The sequence below is a fragment of the Botrytis sinoallii genome (assembly GCF_014898435.1).
Source record: "Botrytis sinoallii strain Bc 23 chromosome Unknown BSIN_009, whole genome shotgun sequence".
NCBI classification, from domain to species: Eukaryota; Fungi; Ascomycota; class Leotiomycetes; order Helotiales; family Sclerotiniaceae; genus Botrytis; species Botrytis sinoallii.
This window is the reverse complement of record NW_024066036.1, coordinates 2,327,401-2,353,493: the sequence shown is the minus strand read 5'-3', so window position 1 is coordinate 2,353,493 and position 26,093 is coordinate 2,327,401. Positions and strand designations below refer to the sequence as shown.

The 26,093-nt window shown below is 42.6% G+C and overlaps 13 protein-coding genes across 13 annotated transcripts; 6 read left to right on the top strand and 7 right to left on the bottom strand.

Moving 5' to 3' along the window:
• Positions 1 to 222: 222 nt before the first annotated feature.
• Positions 223 to 997, bottom strand: EAF02_006186 (uncharacterized protein; the record flags this gene model as incomplete). Its single annotated transcript, XM_038902234.1, has 2 exons — positions 223 to 577; positions 627 to 997. The coding sequence occupies 2 exons, from the start codon at positions 995 to 997 to the stop codon at positions 223 to 225; spliced, it is 726 nt and encodes a 241-aa protein (XP_038758451.1).
• A 321-nt stretch (positions 998 to 1,318) lies between these two features.
• Positions 1,319 to 3,118, top strand: EAF02_006185 (uncharacterized protein; the record flags this gene model as incomplete). Its single annotated transcript, XM_038902233.1, has 1 exon — positions 1,319 to 3,118. The coding sequence occupies one exon, from the start codon at positions 1,319 to 1,321 to the stop codon at positions 3,116 to 3,118; it is 1,800 nt and encodes a 599-aa protein (XP_038758450.1).
• A 667-nt stretch (positions 3,119 to 3,785) lies between these two features.
• EAF02_006184 (uncharacterized protein) lies at positions 3,786 to 5,296 on the top strand (the record flags this gene model as incomplete). The annotated part of the gene is made up of 3 exons (XM_038902232.1): positions 3,786 to 4,349; positions 4,400 to 4,931; positions 4,992 to 5,296. The coding sequence occupies 3 exons, from the start codon at positions 3,786 to 3,788 to the stop codon at positions 5,294 to 5,296; spliced, it is 1,401 nt and encodes a 466-aa protein (XP_038758449.1).
• A 375-nt stretch (positions 5,297 to 5,671) lies between these two features.
• EAF02_006183 (uncharacterized protein) lies at positions 5,672 to 6,013 on the bottom strand (the record flags this gene model as incomplete). The annotated part of the gene is made up of 1 exon (XM_038902231.1): positions 5,672 to 6,013. One exon carries the CDS (start codon positions 6,011 to 6,013, stop codon positions 5,672 to 5,674), a length of 342 nt encoding a protein of 113 aa, XP_038758448.1.
• A 1,609-nt stretch (positions 6,014 to 7,622) lies between these two features.
• EAF02_006182 (uncharacterized protein) lies at positions 7,623 to 8,174 on the bottom strand (the record flags this gene model as incomplete). The annotated part of the gene is made up of 2 exons (XM_038902230.1): positions 7,623 to 7,645; positions 7,691 to 8,174. The coding sequence occupies 2 exons, from the start codon at positions 8,172 to 8,174 to the stop codon at positions 7,623 to 7,625; spliced, it is 507 nt and encodes a 168-aa protein (XP_038758447.1).
• Positions 8,175 to 9,793: 1,619 nt separating this feature from the next.
• On the top strand, positions 9,794 to 12,956 carry EAF02_006181 (uncharacterized protein). Its single transcript, XM_038902229.1, has 3 exons — positions 9,794 to 10,751; positions 10,964 to 11,920; positions 11,974 to 12,956. The coding sequence occupies exons 1-3, from the start codon at positions 9,929 to 9,931 to the stop codon at positions 12,813 to 12,815; spliced, it is 2,622 nt and encodes an 873-aa protein (XP_038758446.1). The 5' UTR covers positions 9,794 to 9,928; the 3' UTR covers positions 12,816 to 12,956.
• A 92-nt stretch (positions 12,957 to 13,048) lies between these two features.
• EAF02_006180 (uncharacterized protein) lies at positions 13,049 to 14,076 on the bottom strand (the record flags this gene model as incomplete). The annotated part of the gene is made up of 2 exons (XM_038902228.1): positions 13,049 to 13,232; positions 13,289 to 14,076. The coding sequence occupies 2 exons, from the start codon at positions 14,074 to 14,076 to the stop codon at positions 13,049 to 13,051; spliced, it is 972 nt and encodes a 323-aa protein (XP_038758445.1).
• Positions 14,077 to 14,494: 418 nt separating this feature from the next.
• On the top strand, positions 14,495 to 16,826 carry EAF02_006179 (uncharacterized protein; the record flags this gene model as incomplete). Its single annotated transcript, XM_038902227.1, has 8 exons — positions 14,495 to 14,711; positions 14,768 to 15,015; positions 15,220 to 15,241; positions 15,300 to 15,352; positions 15,408 to 15,572; positions 15,624 to 15,832; positions 15,884 to 16,349; positions 16,488 to 16,826. 8 exons carry the CDS (start codon positions 14,495 to 14,497, stop codon positions 16,563 to 16,565), a joined length of 1,458 nt encoding a protein of 485 aa, XP_038758444.1. The 3' UTR covers positions 16,566 to 16,826.
• Positions 16,776 to 17,538, bottom strand: EAF02_006178 (uncharacterized protein; the record flags this gene model as incomplete). Its single annotated transcript, XM_038902226.1, has 3 exons — positions 16,776 to 17,088; positions 17,179 to 17,305; positions 17,421 to 17,538. The coding sequence occupies 3 exons, from the start codon at positions 17,536 to 17,538 to the stop codon at positions 16,776 to 16,778; spliced, it is 558 nt and encodes a 185-aa protein (XP_038758443.1).
• A 378-nt stretch (positions 17,539 to 17,916) lies between these two features.
• On the top strand, positions 17,917 to 19,117 carry EAF02_006177 (uncharacterized protein; the record flags this gene model as incomplete). Its single annotated transcript, XM_038902225.1, has 2 exons — positions 17,917 to 17,990; positions 18,070 to 19,117. 2 exons carry the CDS (start codon positions 17,917 to 17,919, stop codon positions 19,115 to 19,117), a joined length of 1,122 nt encoding a protein of 373 aa, XP_038758442.1.
• Positions 19,118 to 20,091: 974 nt separating this feature from the next.
• On the top strand, positions 20,092 to 21,622 carry EAF02_006176 (uncharacterized protein; the record flags this gene model as incomplete). Its single annotated transcript, XM_038902224.1, is given in 3 exon segments — positions 20,092 to 20,470; positions 20,482 to 20,607; positions 20,968 to 21,622. 3 exon segments carry the CDS (start codon positions 20,092 to 20,094, stop codon positions 21,465 to 21,467), a joined length of 1,005 nt encoding a protein of 334 aa, XP_038758441.1. The 3' UTR covers positions 21,468 to 21,622.
• A 79-nt stretch (positions 21,623 to 21,701) lies between these two features.
• Positions 21,702 to 22,949, bottom strand: EAF02_006175 (uncharacterized protein; the record flags this gene model as incomplete). Its single annotated transcript, XM_038902223.1, has 1 exon — positions 21,702 to 22,949. One exon carries the CDS (start codon positions 22,947 to 22,949, stop codon positions 21,702 to 21,704), a length of 1,248 nt encoding a protein of 415 aa, XP_038758440.1.
• A 311-nt stretch (positions 22,950 to 23,260) lies between these two features.
• On the bottom strand, positions 23,261 to 24,109 carry EAF02_006174 (uncharacterized protein; the record flags this gene model as incomplete). The annotated part of the gene is made up of 3 exons (XM_038902222.1): positions 23,261 to 23,376; positions 23,431 to 23,829; positions 23,887 to 24,109. The coding sequence occupies 3 exons, from the start codon at positions 24,107 to 24,109 to the stop codon at positions 23,261 to 23,263; spliced, it is 738 nt and encodes a 245-aa protein (XP_038758439.1).
• Positions 24,110 to 26,093: the final 1,984 nt, after the last annotated feature.

Sequence of the window (26,093 nt, the reverse complement as noted above, 5' to 3'; positions counted from 1 at the left end):
CCTTCCAAGTTGAGGAATCTCAATTATGAACAGTACAACGGGCCTAGACAATCACCACACAAAGGAATATCAGTGACCTACTAGCCCTACCGCATCTATCAATGTCCTTTGATAGATCCTTTAAAACTATAGTCCAACATCACCCAGTAAATTTTATGCTCATTAACGCCAATTTTGCCCTTATAATGCTGTTGTACATGCCTTTGGTAAGATTGAGCATTTTCATGCGACAGCTGTTGCTGGCTCTTCAACAGCCTCTGCATCATCCAAAAGAGCAGCGTCCTCATTTTCGGTGCCAACGCCAGTGTATGCTCCTTGTTGTTGCAAGTTCGCAGCCTCGACTTCCTTGGTAGCCCATGCCTTCCAGTCCTCGTAACTCTTATCTTCCAGCTCCATTCCAACCTCCAAAGCACCTTTATGAAAGTATGCTCCAACGTATTCTGCCTCCTCTTTCGCGATCCTTCGTTCGACCTCCTCTTCCTGACGAAGAGCATAGAATTCCTTCCGTGCTATATCATAAGCCTCACTATTAGACATTTGCGTGTTGTGTATCAGCCAAAGCTGCCTCTGTACCACACTGTCGAAATGTTAACCAAACGTCGCAATACCCTGAGAATCAATTTTACCTTTCACCGGTCAAAGGTCTTCCTGGCTGTGCTATTCTACTCCAATCACATCTTTGCCCATCACGTCCATCGTCTTCCAGCACAACTCTAGGTCTTGCTAACTCCCATGGATGATCACGGAAGAATTCTTGTCTTATTCGATCTTCCTCGTATACAATAGTTTGTGGTTTGAATAGCTTGCTAGCTTTTTTCGTCCTAGGTCTGCCATTGCTTCCTCGGTGTTGAACAGGTTGCGTCCGTGTAAGGATTTCAGAAGGGGGTACTGAGCCGATTGTCTTATACCATGGTGGTGCTTGGGAGATACTTTCAGATGCGAGTAATGCCGATGCCGTTTGGTAAACGCGCGATGGCTTTAAATTGAGGCCCCTCATACTCGCAGAACTTTCGAAATGTTAGGATCTATTTTACTCAATCAAAATATCGAACTTACAATCTCAAAGTAATCTATGAACAATATTGCGGGGGTGGTGATGTTCTGGGTCGCAAATATTGATAGGTTTTTGAAGTCTGGCGGCAATCTCCGCCAAAATTTCCAAAATTTTGGCGATAAGTCCTAAAGTTTTCAACATATCAATCCTCAACCCCCCACAAGCTCCCAAATCAACCACAACGGCAGATAAGGACTGGAGGGCTGGCCTGGCTCCAATGACTTTTCAGAGACGTTGACAAAAACTCAAAATGTCAGCCGGCTCATGTCCTCCTCTTGTATCTCCTCCTCGACGAGCAGCACCCTCATCTCGAAGCTAGCAGCCCCTCGACAAGCTCTTTCCTTTTTATATCCAATTGACATCCCAAAAGCTTCCACGAAGTCTTCCCGACGACATCATCTCAGGAAACCTATACAAATGGTCTCAAGTACAGTCGGACTCGAAGCATGGTTTATTTCCTCACTTGCCAGTGCAGGCCATTGCCACAAACACACCCCAAAGCCTTTACAACCGGTAACTTTTTTCACTTCTCACAGACCTAACATATCTACGAAGGATCTGCGGTCAACCAAACTCAATACGCAGGGACGAAATTACACATATAATACACAATCTGCGGTGAACGAAAAGAAGATCACGAATGAGGCAAATCAGACTCGAGAAGAGCTCATGGAGCTTGTGGATCAGTACCATGGGACTTCGTATACACATCAATTACCCGTCATGGAATCTCCAGACCTTCACCAGCCAGGTTACGCTCCCCACCTACAAATTTTGGATGAAGAGGAAGATGAATGGCCACCCGCTCATCAGGCATGGCCGGCCGATGACGAAACGAAAGAGAAGCTCAAAGAGCTGGAATCTGCACTGAAGAATTTCTACTCCCATGAGGCGGAAGATATATATCAAATCTACCGTGAACTGCCAGAACCTCGAGTTCCTTATTTAGAAGCCAACCTAAGACATATGTTACTTCGCCACTTGAGTATCGTAGAAAGGAAAGACGAGCACTCGATGCTCAGGTACTTCTCGGTTGTCGACGATATGAAATCAACAGCTATTCCTTTAAGTGTTTCGGAATGGACAAGTGCCATTTCTTTTGCTTCCAAATACGTTGCCAAGGCCACAGATGTAGAGGTCGAAAGTGCTTTGAAACTGTGGAGGGAAATGGAGCACATCGCAGGTGTCAGAGGCAATTATGCAACATTCAATGTTCTTTATGATGTCGCATGCAAAGCCGGCAAATTTACCCTTGGCGAAATGATCTACAAGGAAATGATAGCTAGGGGCTTCGAGTACAACCGATTTCATTATGTCAGCATGATATTTACTTGTGGTCTGAAAGGCGACGGTGATGGAGCGCGAGCAGCATATGCAGCGTTAGTCAATGCTGGAGAAATTGTCGATACCGTTGTTCTCAACGCAATGATCTCGGCTCTTATCAAGTCATACGAGCCAAGCGCTGCGCTAAATATCTATGAGCGAATGAAAATCATGCATGCGGAACGTTCGGGCACACAGGAATGGCACAGGCATTTCAAGAATCGCAGAGAAGTCAAGCGCGCGTTGTTACGAATGGCGTTGGAATTCAAGCATGATCCAGAAGGCCGAGCGAAAGCTCAACAGAGCTCCATTGTTTGTCCGGATATTCAAACGTATAGGCTGTTGGTCAATCATTTTGCAGTTACAGAAGGCGAGCTAGATAAAGCGGCCAAGTTTCTTGAAGAAATGGGCCTTTTCAACGTTCCCTTGCACGGTGCACTTTTCCTCTCTCTTTTCAAGGGATTCTGTATTCATGGTGGTACTAGATACACGAAGTGGACGGGTGCCAGATTGGAAAGTGTGTGGAAAGCATATTTGAAAGCCCTCGACCAAGGTGTGGAAGGTATATACATGTCGACTTGGATCGTAACGAATGTGCTCAAGGCTTTCGCGACATGCTCTGGTCAGGCGAGGGCAGTGGAGGTGTGGAGAGATATAAGAGGAAGATGGCAGCCAGATGAGAGGCAGCTAAATGCCATCATGCCGGATTTATATAGGATTGGTATACCTGAAAATGGGTAACAAGATTTTTTGATATGTATATCAGTGTAAAATATGATGCAAATAAAGACCGCGATGATCGTTCCGTAGTACTCCACTTTTGAAATTAGGACCGCGTCCCACTCAACGCGATGCAACACACTCAATGTAGATGTTTGCTGTCGGCATATCATTCTTACGAGATAAGTATGTTGCAGCAATATTGCAATGTAATCAATGATGGGGGGTGTTGGTCATGTTGGATAGTGTTGGTGCAGTGAGTTCAATTATTGGACTATTCCAAATGGAATATGTCACCAACTTGTCATAGTACATTCATACATCCCCACGAATCTTCGTACAGTCCTTCATCAGGAAAAGTACAGGGCTTATAGTCAGTATTTCTGAGCGATTTGGTCCTGAACGACTCATTTACCAAACAGTTGGTTCGGTGTTATGACCACTTCAAGTTGGCGAGCAGAAAAAGAGACCGAGACAAAACTTCACAGGGCCACTACTATATCTTAGTATATAGAAGAGATCTTATTTCTTACTTCTTACGAATATTGATATTTATTCATTTGGTTTTCCAAGCTCACTGTCCATACTTGATACTTTTTATACGGTCTCTGACCCAAAAATCAAAATACCGACCAATGCGCCTCCTCATCTCGAAGAATTTTACTTGGGTCAATCTTCGATACATAACATGGAGTTCAACCAAGGTACTTCTTTATGCATTGTAGTTGCTATCATCGTTCTTCATTTCTTCAGCAAGCTGGTTCAGGGCAGAAGACAGGAACGAATTCGACAGAAGCATAACTGTTCCAGACCACGTCATTACTCACACAAAGATCCTGTTTGGGGCATCGATTTGTTCGTGGGTGTAGTGAAGAGTATCTCGAATGGAAACAACTTTGCTTTTTTCCAATCCTTGTTTGATAAGCATGGCAAGACCTTCGAAGCCAATAGTTGGGGCCAGAAGGCCATCTACAAAATGGATGCAGAAAACATACATACCATCCTTGTTACGTCGCAGAAGAAATTCATAGTAGAGCCTTCTAGGCTGTATGCTACAGAATGCTTCTTAGGACGAGGAATCTTTAATACAGATGGTTCATCATGGAAGCAAGCTCACCTTGCCTCGAAATCGATCTTTGCAAGGGCACAAATATCGAATCTAGACGTCCTAGCAGAGCGTATGGATATCCTAATTGCTATGATACCGCATGATGGTACTACTGTGGACTTATTGCCCTTGTTGAAACGACTTGTATGACGCGCCTAGAATGAAAATCTGGTTAATCTAACTGACACATATAGTTTCTTGATACCTCCACGGAATTGATCTTTGGTAATTCGATCAATATCTTAGAACCGGGAAAAGGTAGATTTGACACCGAGAGGTTTCTCGCAGCTTTTGACACAATCTTGCAAGGCATCGGCTTGCGGGTCGCTTTGGGAAAGTTTGCTTTTCTGCAAAGCTTAGACAGGTCTTGGAAGAAGGCTCGTGACGAGATTTACACATTTGTCGACCAGCAAATCGACAGAGCGATAGAGAAAGCGAAAGATCCTTCCAGTCCTACCAATTCCCCAAGTTCAAACAGACGACTTGCTCTCTTAGATGAGCTATTGAAAACGACAAAAGACCGTGTTTCACCCCGTTCTCATTTGCTCAATATCTTTCTTCCAGCACGAGATAAAACTGCCATTGCTGTTGGAAACGTCTTCTTCCACTTGGCAAGGCATCCTGAAGTGTGGAATCGGCTTCAAAATGAGGTGTCGAACTATGACGGACCTCTAACCTACGAGTCGTTAAAGCAGATGAGATATGCAAAGGCTATTGTGAATGAAAGTGAGTTCACCAATCAGATGATTGTCGCGTTGATGATGTTGCTAACTCAATATGCCAAAGGTCTACGTATACTTGCACCTTCTGGAAGAAGTATACGATCATGTGGCGAAGATTGCATCTTACCTACTGGAGGAGGACTAGATGGAAAAGATCCAGTATTAGTTGTTCGTGGAACCGAAGTCAATTACATATTTAGATCTATGCATTTGGATAAGGATCTATGGGGCGCGGATGCTGATAAATTTAGGCCAGAGAGATGGGAGAAGCTTGGAACCGCGCAACTTCGGGCGTATATTCCGTTCTCTAAGGGAGATCGAGTTTGTCCTGCACAGAAATGGTGCTCAATGAATGTGTTTATATTTTAGTGAGGTTTGCAAAAACATTCACGAGTTTAGAGAACCGTGATCCTGAGGAGAGGTTTGAGGAACAGCATAAGTTGCAGATGGAGAGCAGGGATGGAGTCAAAGTCTCTTTTGGCATATGATACTCCTTTCTATAGCATTTATTTCGAGCGAAATGTAATGACGTCCTCACTTGAGTCTGGCCGACTAGCCAAACCAATCACCTAGACTTTTCAAGACGACCAGAAATTTCTATTCCATAACTTTCTGAAAAAATCTATAAGAATTCGATCAATCAGACAGTACCTGCGTAGTATTCGTTTAGCCTCCTACAGACTCTCATGATGTTATTTTGAACCTCATACCGAGATTGACTCCTATCTCATTGCTAGCTATCGACTAAAATGTACTGTCATCATCAAAGAACGGATGTTCTAAAGCCTCTCTTGCACTGAGCCTACTCTCAGGATCTAACCTCGCCAGATTCATAACCACATCTCTAAACTCTGCATCAAGATACGACCATTTCCGTACAGGTGTCATCGGACCCTTAAAGTCATTGACCATATCGCTGCCACGATCGAAAAACGGATTATCCTTCCCGATGTGATCTAGAAACGCGAGATAGCCATCTTTGTCCCAGAAAATTGACATCTGCCGCATTAAAATCTGATTCCATGCTTCGCGATCGACTAAATCCTCATTTTTCAGACCATCATACGATATCATCTGCTGATTCATAATGCATATGGCAACTATGCCTATAGAAAAGATGTCGGAAGAAATTCTTTGCTTTGCTTTACACCAAGATTCGGGACCGCGCCAAAATTAATTACCAAGTTTACCGTCGATTACTCCTTTACCAGGAGAGAGGATAATAGATTTCTCTAGGTCTGAGACGCGGACGCTTTTGATGTGAAGAAGCTTGTCGGCTGCTTCTTCATAGTCAATGAGAATATTGTTTAGTTTGATATCTGTCAAGGTATGATTTTAATTCATGACCCTTAAGCCATGCCATTACTCTTACGATGGACACCATAAAAGATATCCATATCTCCATAAATGATGAATTTATCATGCATCTCAGCTAGTCTAGTCAGAGCCCTTTCAAAATACCCTTCCTAGTCTCTTCAGACAAACTTCTCTGGCAGAACTGAACAAGATTGTCCTTGAAAAAATCGTAACAAATAATTCGAAATCTGGAATAGTATCTATGAATATCCGTAAATTGGAATGTGAAGCCAAAGGTGGTGGCTGAAGCTCTTGTTGATATTGAAAATCACCCTCGAGACAGTTCTTGATGACGAATTTCTTTCCTTCTGCGCTGGATATAAAAATGAGCTTTGTAATTTGTGGAATGATGGAATATTAATGAGGTTGTGAGTGTTTGTATACCTTGCTCAATGAACACACAGCACTTCTATTTTATATGTTCGGCCAGATTGTCCATGAAGTACTTCCCCTACAGCGAAGGGTTGAGGTTTGGTCGGTGATGAAGAGATTGTTCGGTGATACGGTGGCGGGTTTGAAAGAAGAGAACTGTAGTTACGAAAGGTGATGTTCGAGAGGCAAGCTTTGAAACTGGATGTTATTCTAATCCTTGATAACATGGCGCTAAGATCAATACGTTGTCATAATAGGTATTTTAGTTTTGTGTCTACATCAAATGGATGCGCAAACGTGAGATTTACCCCACTCCATGTGATCCATCCTAGCCCCTTCGCTAAAGCGACCTTGCGACATGATGTCTACGAAGGCCATCGCACTTGGTACAATGCAAAATATCATTTCTTCCAGTATATCGTTTTGCTGGTCTCTTGGGGACACTTCGATGACTCGTTGTGCAATTTGAATCTTGTTTGTTATACATGATGATATAAATTGGACATCTTGAGTTTCACTGGCTTGTGAAAGAACTTCGCTCAAGATAATTATGTATGCCAGCTACCCCCCAAACCTCGTTTCACTTAGTGATTTACTCATTCTACATAAATCTATTAGGTCACCAGCCTCTACTCTATCTAGGCCCCCATCTATCTACCTCTTAGACAAAATATACTCTATCAGTCTTTAAGGTTGAGTATCATTCGCGAGGTTGTATAACACAAAGCTTAAAAATGAAAGTCGGCCGGCATTTTAGTGCCAAGTCTCATTCGAACGTAGAGTCACTAAAAATGTTTACTAACAATAGAAAAATTCACAATATCGCAATGAGGTCTTGAGGATAGTTTCCATTTAGCTATGGAGTACTATCAAAGTCACGCAGAAGTCGAATCCCAGTCATCCACCATCTAAAAAATATCAACCTCGAGCTCCATTAATCCCCCAGAAGTCTTCTGACGTCATAGACTTAATGCCGACGAGCGTTGCGCTCTGTATATGGTTAGCAGTATTCTGTGTCACCTTTATAGATCGTACCTGATTCTGCCTTAAATCTCTCTGCATCCTCTCGTTTGTAAGCATTCAATCGCTTCCGGAGCTCTTCGGCTTCTTTTTCAGTTGTTGCAGGATCTGAGGGCGGTGATCCCTTACCCTTAGCATTTTTCAAGTCTCTTTCTGCCCAATCAAGTAGTTCTTTCAAGCTGTCTGCGTTGTCGTTTTGGCCACGATCTGGCTGACAGTGATTTTTCAAATCGACGAGAGCATTATATCTGGCCTTATCATGATCATCCAAAACCTTGCTGTCTAGACCATTGATGCGTTTTGTTGCGGCCATCTTATCGGACCACCTATAGGGTTGACTGAAGTTGAGATCCGAGCCAGTAACCACCTGGAAGGCGAATTGAAACAGCCGAAAAATGCCTCTTGTCGGTCGAGCATCACGTTGAAGGCGCTCCGCTAACTCGACAATATCTGTAGGTAAATATCCATCATTTCCTAACGATTTGATATTCTCGTACATATCATTTCGATATCTAAGACCTCTACGTCGCCAGTAAATTTGTAGCGGCAAAGCTCTAAATTGTAAGATTGTATGATTCGAAGAAGGAATTTCAGTTGAGCTTCTCGACGTCACCCTGGAATTAATGCCCTCCCAGGATGCTCGGGTCCTCTCGAATCGTAAGATCGCATATGGTCCTTGAAATTATGAACGAGAGTATTGTGATTTCTAGTATATTCTATGTCTCTAATGACTACTTGGTTAGTCTAATGAATTAGCTATCAAGCAGACGTAGATCCTACTGAACTGATCCTACGGAATGTGGGGATAGACCTTGATTGGTTAATGCCTGCTGCAAATTGAAGCGTGATAAATCGAGGTAGATGTTGATCGACGAGAGAAAAATTGGCGTGATAGAGGAGACAGCAGATACAATAAAGTAAGCTTTGATGTTTTGTTTTTATGTTGCGTGGATTTGATGAATTGTAGTATGTTTGTGTACGGGGGAGAGCGAGGGAAGTAGAACTAGGATAGCTTGTATGTGTTCAAGTATACTCGAGTGCTCCGAAGAGTCAATGGATGTTGTTGCGAGTCATAAAATTAATAGACAATGAGTCTACACAGTGACTAATGTTGTCATTAAACCATTGGTCATTCAATATGTGTGAATAGAAAGCTAGAATCGGAGAGTTTTTAAGGAGCAATAGTATGGGAGTCATTCATGGAAGTAATTTTAGAACTCGAAGAAATTACTGATAAAATCCTTGATGAGACCACCACAAACTTTAGGAAAGGCAAGACTATTCTATGACAGCCGCGAACAAATCTGCAGAGATTATCGTGACATTGCCGCGGAGCCTATGAATATCTTTCATGATTTGGAATTTATTAGTCGACGGCCTCGAACATCGCTCTGGAAACTACCAGAAACCGAGTTCATTCAGGATATATCCCCTGTTGAACAACCGCGTTGCACTTAGACCGCGTAGTTTCACTATATGTAATCAGACTTCCACTGCAATACAAAACCAAGGACGAGTAAATGTTCATTGTTCTATTGCTGAGGACTCTGCACTTGCATCAGATACCATGGTAATGAATATAGCATCAGAATTTCGGCCATATACTGTACCTACCACACCAGGTACTTCATCGTTCGAAATTTCAGGTGAGGATTGGCCCGAAATTGAGGATATCCTATAGTGATCACATACTTGTTGACACAATATTTTCTAGACACTTGATCCTAGGCATGGCTAATATTGGCCAGAACGCTGGCCCAGTTATGTGATCTATACGAAGTAGGACGAACGTGTCGTGTTCTTGCTTGTTGGTGAAATATAAAGATAGGATGAAGATATGGTGTATCCTGTACATGTGCAGTCGAAGCAGTGCCTCCGAGTGTATACATATTTCTGAGACATTTGAATTTGACAACCTTGGAAGGTTCCAAGGTTGTTGGCATCAATTCATAATTTTCAGGTACAAAGGCACAATGCATGCACAAATATACTACTACGTTGGCCCAATCAATTAATATAAGGCGTTCTGAGCTAACGCACGGTGTGGCGGCTGCTTACACTCCCCAGGAACCTATACAAGACTTACGACGCCCACTCAGCCTTCCAATATTCGAGACACCTCAAACATTACTTTCATCATCTTCCGGATATCAAACATAATATCACTTTGTTGATATCATTAGATCCATCCTCGCGCGGTGCGTCGAGTGATACATACCGGCACCAGCTTAATCAATTATCCTTATCTCCATCATGTCGGACAGTGCGGGGTCTCCACTCCTGCTCAGTCCAGAGCAACGACCATCGTCGAAGCGTTCTCAACGTTCTGTCAATTCACAGGACTTGGACAATTCTGACGACTCACACGAATCATCGCCCTTGTTAGCGCACTCTGATGATACTCCTCGATACGATGGCGAAGAACCCGAAGATGAGGATGGTCGAATCGTATCGCCAGCGGCAGAATCTCTACGTTCTATCCATAATCGAGACTCTGGCAAGCCTGCCAATGAAGGTTTGCGATGGCCAACGATTTTCGCCGTCACCATGTTGTTTTTGGCTGGCATCATCATTCTGATATGTGCATTTTTCGCGCCTGCAATCATTGAAGAGTATGCCAAAGAATCTCTTGTTATCGAGCCTACGAACCTCTCAATAGACAGCTTCACCGCCAATGGAGTGAAAGCTCGCGTACAAGTAAACTTTAAGATGGATGCTTCAAGGGTCAAGAACAATGCTGTTAGGAATATTGGAAGATTTGGCACATGGATCGCGAAAGAGGTTGAAAGTCAGGAATCGAACGTCGAGGTCTATCTTCCGGAATATGATAATCTTCTCATCGGAACCGCTGTTGTGCCCAAGGTGGTGGTAAATATTCAAAATGGTGTTGTCACACCAATCGACTTCGTTACCGATCTTAAAGCAGGAAGTGTCGATGGATTAAGACAGGTTGCCAACGACTGGTTAGAGGGTCGTTTGGGACAGTTGCGGGTATTGGGCAAGGCCGATGTCACATTGAAGTCAGGATTACTTCCGCTTGGATCTCAGAGTATATCCGAGTCAATGATTTTTGAAGGTCAATCTCTCTATCGTTCTTTTGCGTCATTGTACTTTGGGGAGAAAAGTATCGGTTGAAGGAAGTTCGTGGCTGGATTTCGGGCAATATACACACGATCTATAGTTTATAGGTGTATCCAAAAAATTGCCCGCGAGCGCAGTCACCACTTCCTAGATTCTCTCTCAATGTAAAACTTGCACTTTGAAATCAAGTTGCTAACTGACCCATAGGCAATGAAATTCCAGCCATTCCCAAGTATAACATAACTCGTCTCAACTTCAAGGAGATCCCTCTCTCCAAAGATGGCCATCGTGGAATGGCTGCTGAAGTCTCGCTATCCTTGGTAAATGGCTACCCAATAAGGTTGAGTATTCCTCCGATGCGATTCGATATACTTGTTTCGAATTGCGCTGCCGACGAACCACATATTCAACTCGCTGATGCCACTACTGATGACATCATGATCGAGCCATATTCAGATGTTACCCTTGACGTCGCAGGTATCGTTCGAGATCTACCTGAAAGTCTTTTGCAAACCTGCCCCAATTCACATTCCTCGCCGCTGGATTTACTTCTCAGTGACTACATTCACGGCAATGACACCACCATTTTTGTTCGAGGTTCAAATGCACCATCTCCAGAGACTCCCGATTGGATCACTCAAATTATATCAAGTGTCACTGTACCAGTACCTTTCCCAGGTCATACATTCGATCAATTGATCAAGAACTTCTCTCTCACAAACACAGATTTCAGCTTACCTGGACCTTTTGCGGAGCCTGGAACGCCCGAGTCAAATCCAAGAATTTCTGGGGATATAATGGTATTAGCAGCTTTGCCTAAGGAGATGAATTTTAGCCTTGACGTTTCGAAAGTTCGTGCGAAAGCCGATGTATTTTACAAGGGAGATAAGTTAGGTGTGCTAAACCTACAAAAATGGCAGGAAGCTCGATCGAAACGAGTTAATGATAAAGGCGATGCTTCTTTGAAGATCGAATCACATATCAAAAATGCGCCTCTAGAAATCACAGACGAGGATGTATTTGGGGATCTCGTGGCTGATTATTATCTGGGTGGGAAGGCTGTTAGTCTCAAGATTGATGCTTTGGTTGAAGTTGAAATATCTACTGTGCTAGGTGATTTCATTATTAAAGATTTACCCGCGGAAGGAGTTGTTCCTTTGAAACGTTAGGGGCCTATTAATTTCAGCGCAACTGCACTGAAGCTGACGGGATTGCAGCGATCTCTACGGGCGGTGATCTCCACCAACTCAACCTCAAGGTTGGCGACTTGAAGATATCAAACACAGGGCGGACATCAATCAATCTCCAAGCGAAAATCAACTTCACTAATCCAACTGAATACACTGCTCGAATTCCTTACGTGAATATCCATATCTTGAATAACGGCTCAATAATCGGTGATGCTACGGTGCGCGATATCAGTGTCTCTCGAGGGAATAATACGAATGTTCTTGTTGAAGCTACTTGGGATCCCATGACATTCGGTGGTGAAAAGGGGCGCAAAATTGGTCGAGAATTAATTTCGCAATATGTCTCTGGTTTCAATACGACTCTTACTTTCGAAACTCATGAAGGATCAATTCCATACCAACCAAAACTCGGAAAGGCACTTAGCAAGTTTGCAGTCACGATGCCTACACCTCGATTATCGACGCCTGGGACTGGGAACGATAAGGGTCCCAATGATGGGAAACCGCACTTCATTGATGATGCAACTTTCCATCTCTTCTCATCAACAGCACAGTTTACATTACTCTCACCTTTACGACATAACACAATCTACATTGAATCTATTGATGCTGAAGCATTTTATAACCATACCGAAACAGTTGGCAAAATTGTTTACGACTATCCTTTCGCAGTACCCCCTGGTGCAAGCGAATCGCCTAAATTGCCCGTCGACTGGTCTTTTGATGGGGTAGGATATGACGCAGTAGAGAGAGCATTAGGTGGCACTCTAAAATTAGATGCGAAGGGCACAATTGGTCTTCGACTTGGTCAATGGACGGAGACAATCTGGTATTTGGGCTCAGGGATTGGTGCTCATGTTAGACTTTGAGGAGCGAAATGCTCAAGATTGTATGAGTTAAATCATAGATTGGGAGCAGTATTAACAACTGCGGTCATTAGGCGCATTTTGATTTGGCGTTTGGAAACATCGTCGTTTATTTTTAATTTTTATTCATATATAAATGATACACAGAATTGCATGCAGAAATAAATCTTATCCTCCATTATTCTAGATAATTTGTGACGCCAACTCCATATCCATTGAACCACATATCATCAAATCTATCCTGGAGGTAAAGTACTTGCATCAACAATTTCTTCAGCATCCTTCACCAAGTTGTCCTGTTCGTTAGGACCATATAATGGAGATCGAGGAAGAGCCATGAGACCTGTGCGTGCAGACTCGAGAATTCCGAATGGAGCAATCAACTTCATGAATGAATCGATTCTACTTGGTTTAGCGGAGCTAAAAACGTATGATTAGTACATTTACACGCGCAAATCGAGCATTTGGTAACTTACACCTCGACAATACAGCTGTGTGTGCTGATATCCAAGACCTTGCCTCCAAATTGATGTGTGAAATATGTGATCGACTTCAAATGCTCATGCTTATGTCTCAAAGCTTGACTTTGGGCCAATTTGACGGGGTGGAAATCATCGCTATCCTTCAATTCTGCCAATCGCTTTGTAGCCCAATCATCTTGACCTTGCAAAGCTTCAGGATCACTAGCAGTAATTTCTCTGTGATGCGCCAACAATTCCTCGAAGTATTCTGGACCAAGGAGATTGATCTTCGCAAGAAGTAATTCTCTCTGTACGAGGGGTGAAGTAGTATAATCGAGAACAGCCCAAACTGGAACCAAGTCTTCCAATTGGCGACGAGCTTGCTCAACAACACCGTCTTGACCGGACAAAACAATTGTCATGCGAGACAAGTCTTCGACTTCAGTAGAGCAAACGACCAAGGAGTCAATGTTAAAGCCACGAGCTGCGAGAATACCGGAAACGCGGGATAGAACACCGGGTTCGTTTTGTACGAGACAGTTAAGGACATGGCGTTTTGCTGGAGTGGCGGAGGGAGCGGGGGTTTCGTAGAGAATGTTGGAAACAGCTGCTTGTGCTGACCATGCTGGAGGAGCATCGGATGTAGGAAGAGGTGAGATGCGACGGTGAAGTGCCTTATATTCTAGAGCTGAAGTAGAAGAGGATTGATATCTTTGAATTTGTCGAGGGGTAATAGAAGTGCTGCGTTTAGGGATTGCTGCTCTCACTCCAGAGAGTGAGAGAACAGCTCTGCGTGAAGCCATATTGAATAATTCAAATTATCCAATACTTCTTGAGAGATTATTAACGGTTGTATTCCTATCTCAAAAAACTGAGAAGGATTAAACAATTTGACTCAGAAGAAGTGACGGTCTAGGTTTAAGCAAGCCCCGATACCGCACAAAAAGGTTGAATTTGTTTCTATACGGCATTCGCCGATCTTTGTATCGACCCCAGATATTTTAGTGTCTTGGAGTTTATGTCGGTGCACGAAATCCTTGTCACCGAACAAACAGCACAAAAACTCGAAATAAAGTTCAGCCTCATAAATTTACTGGGTACCAGTAGTTGTTACAATCAATTGTGACAGTTATCTGTTTACAATTCGAGGCCCATTATCTCATCTCACATTACTACAAACAATATTTACTTCAACCTTTACAAGCTTCACTAATTATCAATATGGATGATACTGAACGTCGCACAGCAAAGCGTTCGCGCTTCGATCAAAAGGAGCCTGAGCCGAAGAGAACCTCAAGGTTCGATAGACGTTCGCGATCACCACCTGCGAGAAAGGCAGATGCAAGACGAAGCAGGTCTCCCCTCGGCCGTCATTCTTCTCGTAGCCCGGCCCCGGAATCTGCAAAGAAAGGAGGTGCAGATCCAGCTGCAGCAGCAGGTACATACCCATCCTGGAACTATGTTACATGAATACATGCTAATTGAATACTATAGCTGCCGCTGCTGCAAAAATCAATGCACAAATCCAAGCTAAGAAAGGTATTCAACATGCCGATGTGCCACCTATTCGCGCAGCTGAAAGTCCAGTCGGAAAGTCAGCATCTCCAGGAGCCGGAGCAGGTAACAGCGCAAGCAATATAAATGGTGAGATGTATATCGCAGATGGCGATTATATCAAAGACATCGAAGTCAACGATTTGCGAAACCGTTATACACTGACTAAAGGTTCTACTCAAAAGATGGTAAATACTCCTTGTGTTATACTCCACTGATACATCAGGCTTTCTTCATAGGTCTAGCCATGAATCATCTCTATACTTCCTCCTACCCCCTTTCAAAGTAAAATCATATTGTGTGGGAAGATTTTCAAGCTTACCTGAAGCGCGAATAGCACCATACACATACACCCTTTTGGCATCTGCTAACCTCCGCTGCGTGACATTTAGATTAAGGAAGAAACCGGCGCTGGTACGCAATACCTACAACTCACCATTTGTTTTAGAGATTTTAATATTGACTTTTCAAGATGTCACCACGCGAGGAAATTATTACCCGGATAAAAGCATGGCTACGGCTGCTGTAAGTCAATTCATGAACTTAGATATTGAGGAAAGCGAGCTGATAATATACTTAGAATCCCCCATTGTACCTCCACGTTACAAGTCAAACAAAGCGAGGCCTCGAGCAAGCCGTTCAAAAGATCGAAGAACTAATGAAGCAGGAGCTCCCTAACTTAGTTGACGAACGTCGGTTCCGTAGACGCGAGCCTGAGCAAGTTGAGAGAGACGAATTTGGCAGAGTAAGTTTCGTTCTAGACAACATGAATTTTGGTTGCTAACAAAAGTTCTAGCGCAAATGGCCCGAGGAGAAGATTCCTATTGATTTTGAACCCATTCAAGGCTTTAACCTCCGTGCTCAAGTTGTTGGCCACGGTGGAGCTTACGTAAAGCACATCCAACAGGAAACTAGATGTCGTGTCCAAATCAAGGGACGTGGTTCTGGTTTCATGGAACATGGCACCGGTCGTGAGAGTGATGAAGATATGTATCTTCACGTCGCGTAAGTTTGTAAATTCAGTTCTGCTCGGACACTTGGTTGACATTTTTCTAGTGGCCCGGATCCGAATGAGGTACAAAAAGCCAAAGAGCTCTGTGAGGATCTTCTCAAGAATGTTCGAGAGCAATATGAAGAGTTCAAGGCTCGTCCACCTCAACAACGTAGTTATGGCGGTCAAACTGGTTATTCAGGAGAGCGAGGCTACGGTGATCGCGCCCCAGATAGGTCTAACTCGTATGGTGGCGGTGGTGGATACAATAACTACAACAAATCACCAGCTCCCAACACTCCTAATGCAGCTAGTCCTTCAACCCCTGCAGACTATGGAGCCCAAGCTGCTCAATATTATGGTTCGAATGCTGATCCTTATGCTCAATATGGTGGGTATGAGGCATATGTTCAATATTATCAACAGTACATGGCAGCTATGGCTCAATATCAACAGCAACAACAAGGTGCTCCAGGCTCAGGCCCTCCTCCACCTCCTAACGAGGCACCCCCACCTCCACCAGGTGGATCGGTATGTATATTATTTCCTCACTTCATATATTCCTAACCGAGTTCCTTTGTAGAAGTTAGGTTTGCAAGACTGTCCTTCTCCCCGACTGGAAGGGGCAGTCAAATTATAGTTTGAGAGAAACTAACCTTGAGAATATAGGCTCCTCCCCCACCATCAGGTCCACCACCAGGAAGCAATAACGGCTATAGTGCCGTTCCACCTCCACCTGGATTTTAAATGCTATCTTTTAATTTTTGTGTTTATGAGAATCTTAAATTGCTCCAGGTCTTGAATGACGAAAATTATGGATACTTCTTACTTGTACTTACATCTTTTGGAGTACATTGAGAGCATTCAGGCCCAGAAGGGTCATGTCTCTCCAAAAAGAACATTGAAAAGATTCTCAATTATAGGTAGCATTACGCATTGAAAATGGGAAAGTAATGGTCAATCAATCAACTCAATTCTACTTAATAATTCATTCTCGTCCTCAACTTCATTCAGCGCATCTGCCTCAGTGTCCTTGAATGTCAACCTTGATCCGTATGAGATGCATAATTCTTCTCCTTCTTTGATATCCCTTAGTGCAGTATAGGTTATAAGGAGATTGTGAACATCTCTCTCCCATCCAACATTTTGATGTAATGTTGAATGATTAAACATACTACCTAGCCCAAGTATCACGGCTTGGGTGGTGGTAGGTGGTTTTGTCGTCCCATTTGAGCCCTCAATAGGACTCTTAGGTTTATATGGCCAGTTACTAGAAACCATCTTTATCAGCAAGACTTGTTCACAAATGAACCTACGTAGATTCGTATTAACATGTAAAAGTCCAACCAGGCTAACTCACTACGTATAATGATACAATTCCGTCTTTTTTATGTGATTTTCATTCTCACTGGGATCTAAAACTAAAACAGGGCATACTTCTAGCACGCTACGGGCGGGAATGTCTTGAGAGGCAAATACTCCTCGGCCTATTGGAACGGGAATTAGTGATAATTGATTTGTGAAGAATGAATTTACAATTTGGTGTAAATGGTTGTTTATGTTAGGTGTGAGGTGGGAGTGTCGTGGATATGGTATCGATACCTATCGTCATTACCTTGGGAGTATCGAGGATTAGCATAAGTCCGGTGGAGCGAGCTAATGGAATTCCTTGAGTAGACCTTTGAAAAGTCTCCTGTGTCGAAGGACCAGCGTCGCCCATCTTTATTTCAGGGATTTATAGAGCAATATTGGTCTTATGGGATTTGGGAATTGATTTTCGTAATTTTGAGTGAAAATGTAAGAAAAAAAAGTGATGACGAGTGAAAGGATGTGAAACTTTAGCCGCGGCGTATCGATAAGGTAAGGAACCAGCGATAAGAAGGCGGTGGAGACGGCAGTAATAATCGAGCGTCTGGTCTGGACATTCAGCCTTGTTCGATTCTAGACCTTGTATGATTTGGACTTCAAACCTACAATTGAAAACGGGATCCTTACAACAGACAACTAAAACGCTCGTGGCGGTTGTATTCGTTGCGTGAGTAGGCATTGATCCATGGTCTCCTTGAGATAAGCACGAGACACGTATACACCCTTTAATATGTCGCATCAACGAACTACCTCGACCTTGGACGGAGTGAAAGAACCACATTCTGTCAGTTTGAAGGTTTTAAGGTATGTAGTATTTGGGTCTCTCTTGCGACCTAATCTGCTCGATTGTAAAAGTTGTGTTAAATACTAAATGCTACAACAGACTTTCCCGTCCATCGCTTTCAATTCAACATCCACTTCCCACACCATCTCCTTCACCACCTTTAAATCTCAGCCTTCCCGCTCCTTCAGCCTCCCTCTCATATCCATCTCCCACCCCTTCGAACTTTATTCTCTCTCCTCGTCTCACACTCCCTCCAGCTTTTGGATCTGCATATGTAGGAGAGATATTCAGTTGTACTCTTTGCGCTAACAATGAGCTCCCTCCTCCTATTTCTCAACCTGCTCAAACCCATACCTCTCCGGATATCTCAAACTCGCCCAATACCACCAAAATAATATCAAATATTACTCTCACTGCGGAAATGAAGATTCCTTCCACACCAACTCCGATATTGCTCCCTCTTTCCGGTCCTGAGTCTTCCCCACAGGTCTCTACAGCCTCAGGGGAACAACCCCCGCAAGCAGAAATTATATCTCAGAGTTCATTACAGAAGGTTCTTCATTTTGATCTCAAAGAAGAAGGTTCTCATGTTCTGGCTGTTACAGTAACATATACCGAATCGTCTCCGCCCTCTCCTCCGCGTACTCGCACATTTCATAAACTATATCAGTTCATCTGTAAAGGATGTCTCGTGGTCCGTACCAAAATCGGACCATTACCTTTTCCAAAATCTACCTCTACCAATACTTCTTCATCCAAGAAATATGCATTAGAAGCCCAATTAGAAAACATCACAGAAGATAACCCTATTACATTGACTTTAGTTCATTTGACCACGACCAAAGGATTCAATGCTACGAGCTTGAATTGGGAGATTGTACTATCTGATTCAGAAAAGGAAAATGGAGGAGATGTGGAATTGGAGAGACCTGTATTAGCACCAGGAGACATTCGACAGGTTTGCTTCTTGGTTGAAGAGAAAGTTCCTGGGGATGATGGTGAAGTTGCGGATAGTGTAGAGGGGGGAAAAGAAAGCGAAATTGTAGATGCAAGGTTGATATTTGGTGTTTTGAGTATAGGGTGGAGAGGTGCTATGGGGAACAAAGGGTTCTTGAGTACGGGAAATCTGGGGACTAGGGTCTCGTGATATGAAGTAAGGCATTGTGAGATTGAGGTATGATTTGGAGCGAATCAAAAATGGGATTCTTCATTAGCATGTTCATCATTTGGATATAGTATGGCGTGTCATGCGGAAAGTTTTGTTCAAAACAATATCAGATAATAATGATTAGATTATTTATATAATTTGATTACTATTTTCATCTGATAAAATACTATTGTTTTTTGATAGGTACTTATGTTTATAATTAGAGATTAGAATTTGATATATTTATAAAGAGGAAAACAATCATAAGAGACCAGAAACAAGGTCTTTGAGAACGAGCTAAAAGATTTATTTCATAAATGATAAATAGAAATCACGATGGTGTTCTAAGCGAGCATGTAGTAGATCAAAATAGGAGACTTTGTTTAACATTGCATCATTACACTCCAAGCGAACCTCTCATTCTTCGGAACCAATCAAACGAATTTTTTTTTGAATGTTTACATTGAATTTCTGTACATTTATTCTTCGCATTGTCATTAAATATACTCTAGGCATAGGTCTATCATCCTAGATTACATTTGGGCGTAACATTCATCTATCTTGGATTTCTGGATTAATAATAATTGCAACTCGTAAGAACTGTTGCGTGCCGTCCTGCTTTATGAAACTTCTCCCAGACATAATATTAATACTTGATTGGTGGTGATTTATTTAACTGATAGTTGTCACATCGTCCACAGGATTTGCGCCAAGTCTATTGAGGTCATTGGAAAGTTTTGACTTGTTTTATCGGTGTAAGATATATGTGCCTGCTGGCGAATCACATATGCATCGGTATCTTCACTTTATTTTTTACAATCCTCCATACTTCTCATCTATCCTATATCTTATCTTCTTACCCCGCATTTTCCACCCCACATCATAAAAAACCTTTCCATCAACATCCTCCGCTCCCACAATCCTCATCATATCTAGTGACATCACAATTCCAACCCAACCCAATCTCCCCCAAAATGTCCGCTCCGCCCGCTCCAACCGGCGAAACCATCATCTACCTAGACTCCAACTACCACCCTCTCCCCTCCAACTTCTTCCCCGCCCCACACACATACATAGCCTACCCACACACGCCCCTCCCCCTAATCACGCCGCGCATCTTCCGCGCCACCATCCTGCTCACCTCCCTCTGTCCCCTCACCCGCGAAACCCTCTCGCTGCTCCCCCCCTCCCAACTAAAACTCATCATCATCACCTCTGTCGGCACAAACCACGTCGATCTCGCCTACTGCGCTGAAAACAACATCCGCGTCTCCAATATGCCGGATACGAATACTGAAACTGTGGCGGAACACGCGGTGGCGCTTTATTTTGCGGTGAAGAGGGATGTGGTGAGTTTGCATGAGTGGACGATGAGGGCGGAGCAGTGGGCGAGCCAGGGACGGGCATTCTGGGGATGAATACTTGGGAAGGTGGTGGCGCGAGGAGTTGTAGAAGTGAGGTTGTGGGGATAGTGGGTGGTGGGAAGATTGGTGGGTGGTGGGAAGATTGGTGGGTGATTTCTTTTTTCTGTTTTTTTTTTTTTTTTTTTTTTTTTTTGGTTTGCTTTTCTGAGGAGTGGGATGGGATGAGGAGTTTTTCGTGACTCTTGATTTCGAGGATATTGTTCGTCTCTTGTTTGCGAAGATACTCGAATCGACCCTGCAGGGATATAGTTGTTGAGATGAGAGAAACAAGAATTCTTGAAACGTGACATTGAATCTCGAGAAAGAGGTGATAATGCAGCAAAACTTGAATCCCATCCGATCTGTCGGGTCGACTTCTGGATAAGGAGTTTCGCAATTTTCAGAGTTACATAAACGAGACCGAGAAAAGACTAACCCAAAATCCAGGCCTCGCCATCTCCAATCTCTGCACCGCCCTCGGAATGAAAGTACTCATCTCGGAGCGCAAATCCATTCCCCAAGCGCAAGCACGCGCCGGTCGAACCGCCTTCTCCTCCATCCTCACTCAATGCACAACCATTATTCTTTCCTGTCCTCTCTCATCCGAGACCAAGAATCTCATCTCCGCGCCTGAATTATCGCTGATGCGTCGCGATGCTATTCTCGTAAATGTAGCCCGCGGTGGAGTGGTGAATGAGGCGGATTTGGCGAGGGCGCTGGATGAGGGGGAAATTTTGGGAGCGGCGACGGATGTTTTTGAGAGGGAACCGGTGGAGAAGGGAGGGAGTCCGTTGGTTAGGGGAGAGGGTGAGGAGAGAGTGAGAAATTTGATTGTTAGTCCTCATGTAGCTTGGTTTGGGAGGGATAGTCAGGAGAAATGTGTTAAGGCTATTGCTGAGATTTTTGAGGGGTATCTGAAGGGGGAGAAGGTCAATTTTGTAGTTTGAGGAGGTGGAGGGCATGCTGAGTTTATGAGCTGGGAAATAAGTGCTGAGACTAGTGAGGCGCAATATTGATCTCTCGGTTTTGAAGTGTAAATTCAGGTGGGAGGGCAAAGCTTTTATACCCATAGATCTTAGACTTTAGACTTTGCATAGACTAAGATAGAATTTCTATAAGAGCGATCTATATATATATATCATAGGACTTTATATCTATAAGTACTATCCATCTATCCGGTATTAAATAACAGAGCCCTTCAAGAAGCCTGCTCTCAAGTACTGAACAGGCCATTGAACCTCAACGCCCAATCTATAAGCGACTCTAAAAACCCACTCAGGTTCTCTCATAAATTGTCTAGCAACCAAGACGATATCGGCCTTTGCGATCTTTCCTTGTTCATCTTTAACATCTACTGTTTCTCCTGCATTTGGATATGTAGTTGGTTCATCCTCCAAATGAGATTTTGCGGCTTCAGCTTCTGTGATCATACCGACACAGCCAATCTTCAAATCTTTGATCCCTTCTTTAAACAACGCTGCACGGATCTCCCCAGCAATAGAAATCTGATAATTTGTATGCATTCCGATCTTCTGGGTTGGTGAATTACCTGCCGAACTGACATCGAGTAAATCAACACCAAGTGCTGGAAGCAACTTTGCCAATTTGATAGTATCTGGAATATCCCAACTCTCCACATCTTCCAACCACTCTGTAGCACTGATTCTGAGCAACAAAGGCATTCCCTCTGGAATGACATTTCTCACAGCCTTGATCGTCTCAATCAACAATCTAATTCTGTTCTCCCAACTTCCTCCGTACTGATCGGTTCGTTTGTTTGTAACTGGGCTCAAAGAGGAATGCAACAAGTATCCATGAGCACCATGAATTTCAATCACATCAATTCCTGCTGCAACAGCTCTCTTAGCCGCATCACGGAATCCGTCAATGACATCTTGAATATCTTCAAGTGTCATTTCATTAGGCTCAGCATACCCTTCACCCCATTTCAACGCACTCATTCCCTTAACATTCTTAGGCCATCCTCCATCCTTTTCTTCCGCAACAGCACTCTTCCCTCTAGGTCCCATCCAGGGAGGCAACGTACTAGCCTTTCTTCCCGCATGAGCTAATTGAATTCCAATTTTCTGTCCTTGACCATGAGCAAAATCCGCTACCCGTTTGAATCCCTCTATTTGTGCATCTTCCCACAAGCCTGCGTCACCAGGAGAGATTCGGCCTTCGGGGCGGACAGCAGTAGCTTCAATAATAGTGAGAGACGCTCCACGATAAACAAAGGCACCCAAATGTACAAGATGGAAATTAGTAAGGTGTCCGTCGTTCGCGCTGTACATGCACATAGGAGCTACCCAGATGCGATTCTGAAACGTGACATCGCGGATGGTGAGTGGAGAAAATAGGGTTGGCGGATCTTTTGATAATGCAGTTCCCGCTGGGGGATTCTGAGCGGGAGTTTTGTATGGAGACATTTTCAATTGTGGTCGGTTTGATTGGACAGGAAATACGGAGTCAAGGATGGAGAATACCAAGAAAGGAAAGACAACTGAGGGAGTTCTGAAGCTTTTATATTATGACATTAGATTGTTAATCCCGAAATGGAAGGAGTTGTATTTGTAATCCCATGGTGGGGTTACCTAACGGTTGATTGCATTGCGAAGTGAATACAGAAGGTTGAGATAACCAAATCATTCAATCCATTGGACCAATAGTTGAGCAATCCAACTGTTGAGTGATCCTGTAATTATATGCCGAGGTAAACCGCCCGGTTATATGCTTCCGATTATATCGTCTTCTTCAAAGAACCATTGCCGTTGGTATTTGTCTTCAATGTCTTTTCCATCTTCTTCAACGCCGAGAATGCTCTACCAGTTACCTTTACACTATTGAACAGAAGTACTGCAAGCTGTTAGAAGTTACTCTTGACCACATCCCTGGCGATCAAACACTTACTACAAGGAATCACAATCCAAAAAGAATTCATAAAAACGAAATATCCCCAGAAAATCGCAGGTTCCGGTCTTGAGTACTCCAATCCCAATATATAGAAATCGAATAAACATGTCGCATAATACAATACATCTCCATACAATTGACCCAGCGATATGATTGCCTGCAATGGATATCGGAGCGAATGATCTGTCGCAATCATGGCCGCGAGGATAAATGATGAAGGGCCCCAACATACTGCAGTAATGGTTTCCATGCAGAGAACGAAAGCATCTTGTGTTTGATATCGCGAATCAGATAGTGAATATTCTTTCCAGAGTTGACCGAAGAGATCTTGCATGAGTGGCATGCGTCGAAAATTGTAGGCATAATATCCTTCGAAGAAGAGGTGAATACAACCACCTGGGAATCTTCGTTAGCTTTTCTCATGGCAGATGGAGATCTCAGAGGGTGATGTACATAAAACAAACCAGAGAACCGTCACTAAATCAGCTGTTGAGATCCGTGGTCTAACTCTCATCACCAGTAAATAAGTACTTGAGAAAATGGCAGCGCATCCTGCAGCGAATATCGAGACCAATGTAAAAGTATCCCATTGATTGGCAAGGTAATGTGGAATCTCGAGATCTAAAGGATAATAAGGGTGAAATGGAAGAGGTAGAGCAGTTGCGTTGGGCGCCATTATGAGAATTGCTGCATAGGATACTTCAATTGTTATTCTTTCGAAATAATTTCTTTGGTTAACATGAGATGAGAGACGGAGTTGTACGACAATTCAGGAGACGCGACGAAGAGCTTGTTGATTGGTTGGAGTATTTCACACCGAGTTCCGTGATGATCACTAGCTCTAGTATCACTAGTGATATAAGCAACGCAACCTCCCGTATTTGAAAAAAGCTTATCTCACTTTCAAACCCTCTTTGTCGATAAAATTTTATAGTATTGAAGATTCATATTAGTCTTTTTGATACTATTGATATTTTGGATTGCTTACTAATAATCAATTTTTTTCAGCCAATCAGGGATCAGGGGGAATGTTTATCTCCTTGAAAGTCTGAGAGTATTTGGGCATGTTTTTGATAAACAACTCAATTCGTTTAATGAAAGCACTTTAACTATATATATCACTTTTTCAATTATTATTTATTGAAAAACTAATTAAAGTATTCAAAAAAGCTTAATTAATATTATTATATAAATCGGCTTTAAATTGATTAGAGTTATAATTATTGTGAAATTCAATTGAAAAGTTTTTTTTTTTAAATTAGCTAAGTTATTTTTAATGATTTCAAATTATCTTTACTAATAATAAAAATAATATTAATCGAATTATTTTATTGAATTAAATACCTTACAAATCTTTTCAAATATATCAATAACATTGGGATTATATTATCAGTAATAATTAAATTCTGAATATAAAATGTCTTAAGTTTAAGACATTTTGTGACGATCCTGTCATGTTAGTGGATCGGCTAGGTCCTTACATAATCCACAATCCTGTATATTACCACTTTCTTCCGAAAAGCTCTTCTAGCTCTTCACCTTAATATTCTAAATAATACAATTGTCACATTATACTAAAATCATATAAATTTTTTAAGCTCTTAATCGCTCCTGCAAAGCTTCCTATCGCTAGCCTGCTTGTTAAATGCTTATTGCCTTTTATGTCACGGTCAATCCGCGTAAGGGCTGGCGAGGACACTGTGACGATCCTGTCATATTAGTGGATCGGCTAGGTCCTCACATAATCCACAATCCTGTATATTACCACTTCCTTTCAAAGAGCTCTTCTAGCTCTTTACCTTAGTATTCTAAATAATGCAATTGTTACATTATATTAAGGTTATATAAATTTTTTAAGCTCTTGATTGCTCCTGCAAAGCTTTCTATCGCTAGCCCGCTTGCCGAATACCTATTGCCTTCCATGCCCGCTTCCCTAATACAACCATTCATACAACCTCCGATTAAGACCTCTCCCTAGCTCCACTCCCGCGGATCTCACCCATCGACAAGCTGATACCTTACTATTATATTATTTAGAGTCTTCTTGCTCTATCAATAATGGATCCGAAGATCCTAAACCTAGTATGCAAATTACAGGAACTGATTGATTCAAAGTATCAATATGCTTGCACAATCGATATCACAACAAAGCAATTTATTTAGTTGATCTGTTAGACTAATCTGCATTCCACTAACGCTTCCACTACTTTATCGACATTACCGATAAGAAATGCATTTCAAGCGGATCTCCTCTTTTTCGCTTATTTTATCTTTCAATAATTTTTGAAATCTTCTTTTATTGATTTCGAAGCCTTTTTTACAAAAACAATGAAATTGCAAAACACGTACTTCCATAAAGCGATCGATAACACTACGAATTATATTATAGGCAACATTGGAACTAATATTGGAATTATGAATTAGATATTAGTGATAATAAAGAATATAGATTATAATATAGTTAGATTGGAGAATCATATTTAGAATACTATTAGTATGCTCGAGGGCAAGCTTTTCAGAAAGGGGGGGTAGTATAACGATCCTGTCATATTAGTGGATCGGCTAGGTCCTCACGTGATCCACAATCCTGTATATTACCACTTCCTTCCGAAGAGCTCTTCTAGCTCTTCACCTTAGTATTCTAAATGATGCAATCGTCA

Coding starts and splice junctions, on each gene's coding strand:
- EAF02_006181 (XM_038902229.1), top strand. CDS start 9,929: ATGTCGGACAGTGCGGGGTCTCCACTCCTGCTCAGTCCAGAGCAACGA. Junction 10,752..10,963: donor CGAGTCAATGATTTTTGAAG/GTCAATCTCTCT, acceptor ACTGACCCATAG/GCAATGAAATTCCAGCCATT. Junction 11,921..11,973: donor AGGAGTTGTTCCTTTGAAAC/GTTAGGGGCCTA, acceptor ACGGGATTGCAG/CGATCTCTACGGGCGGTGAT.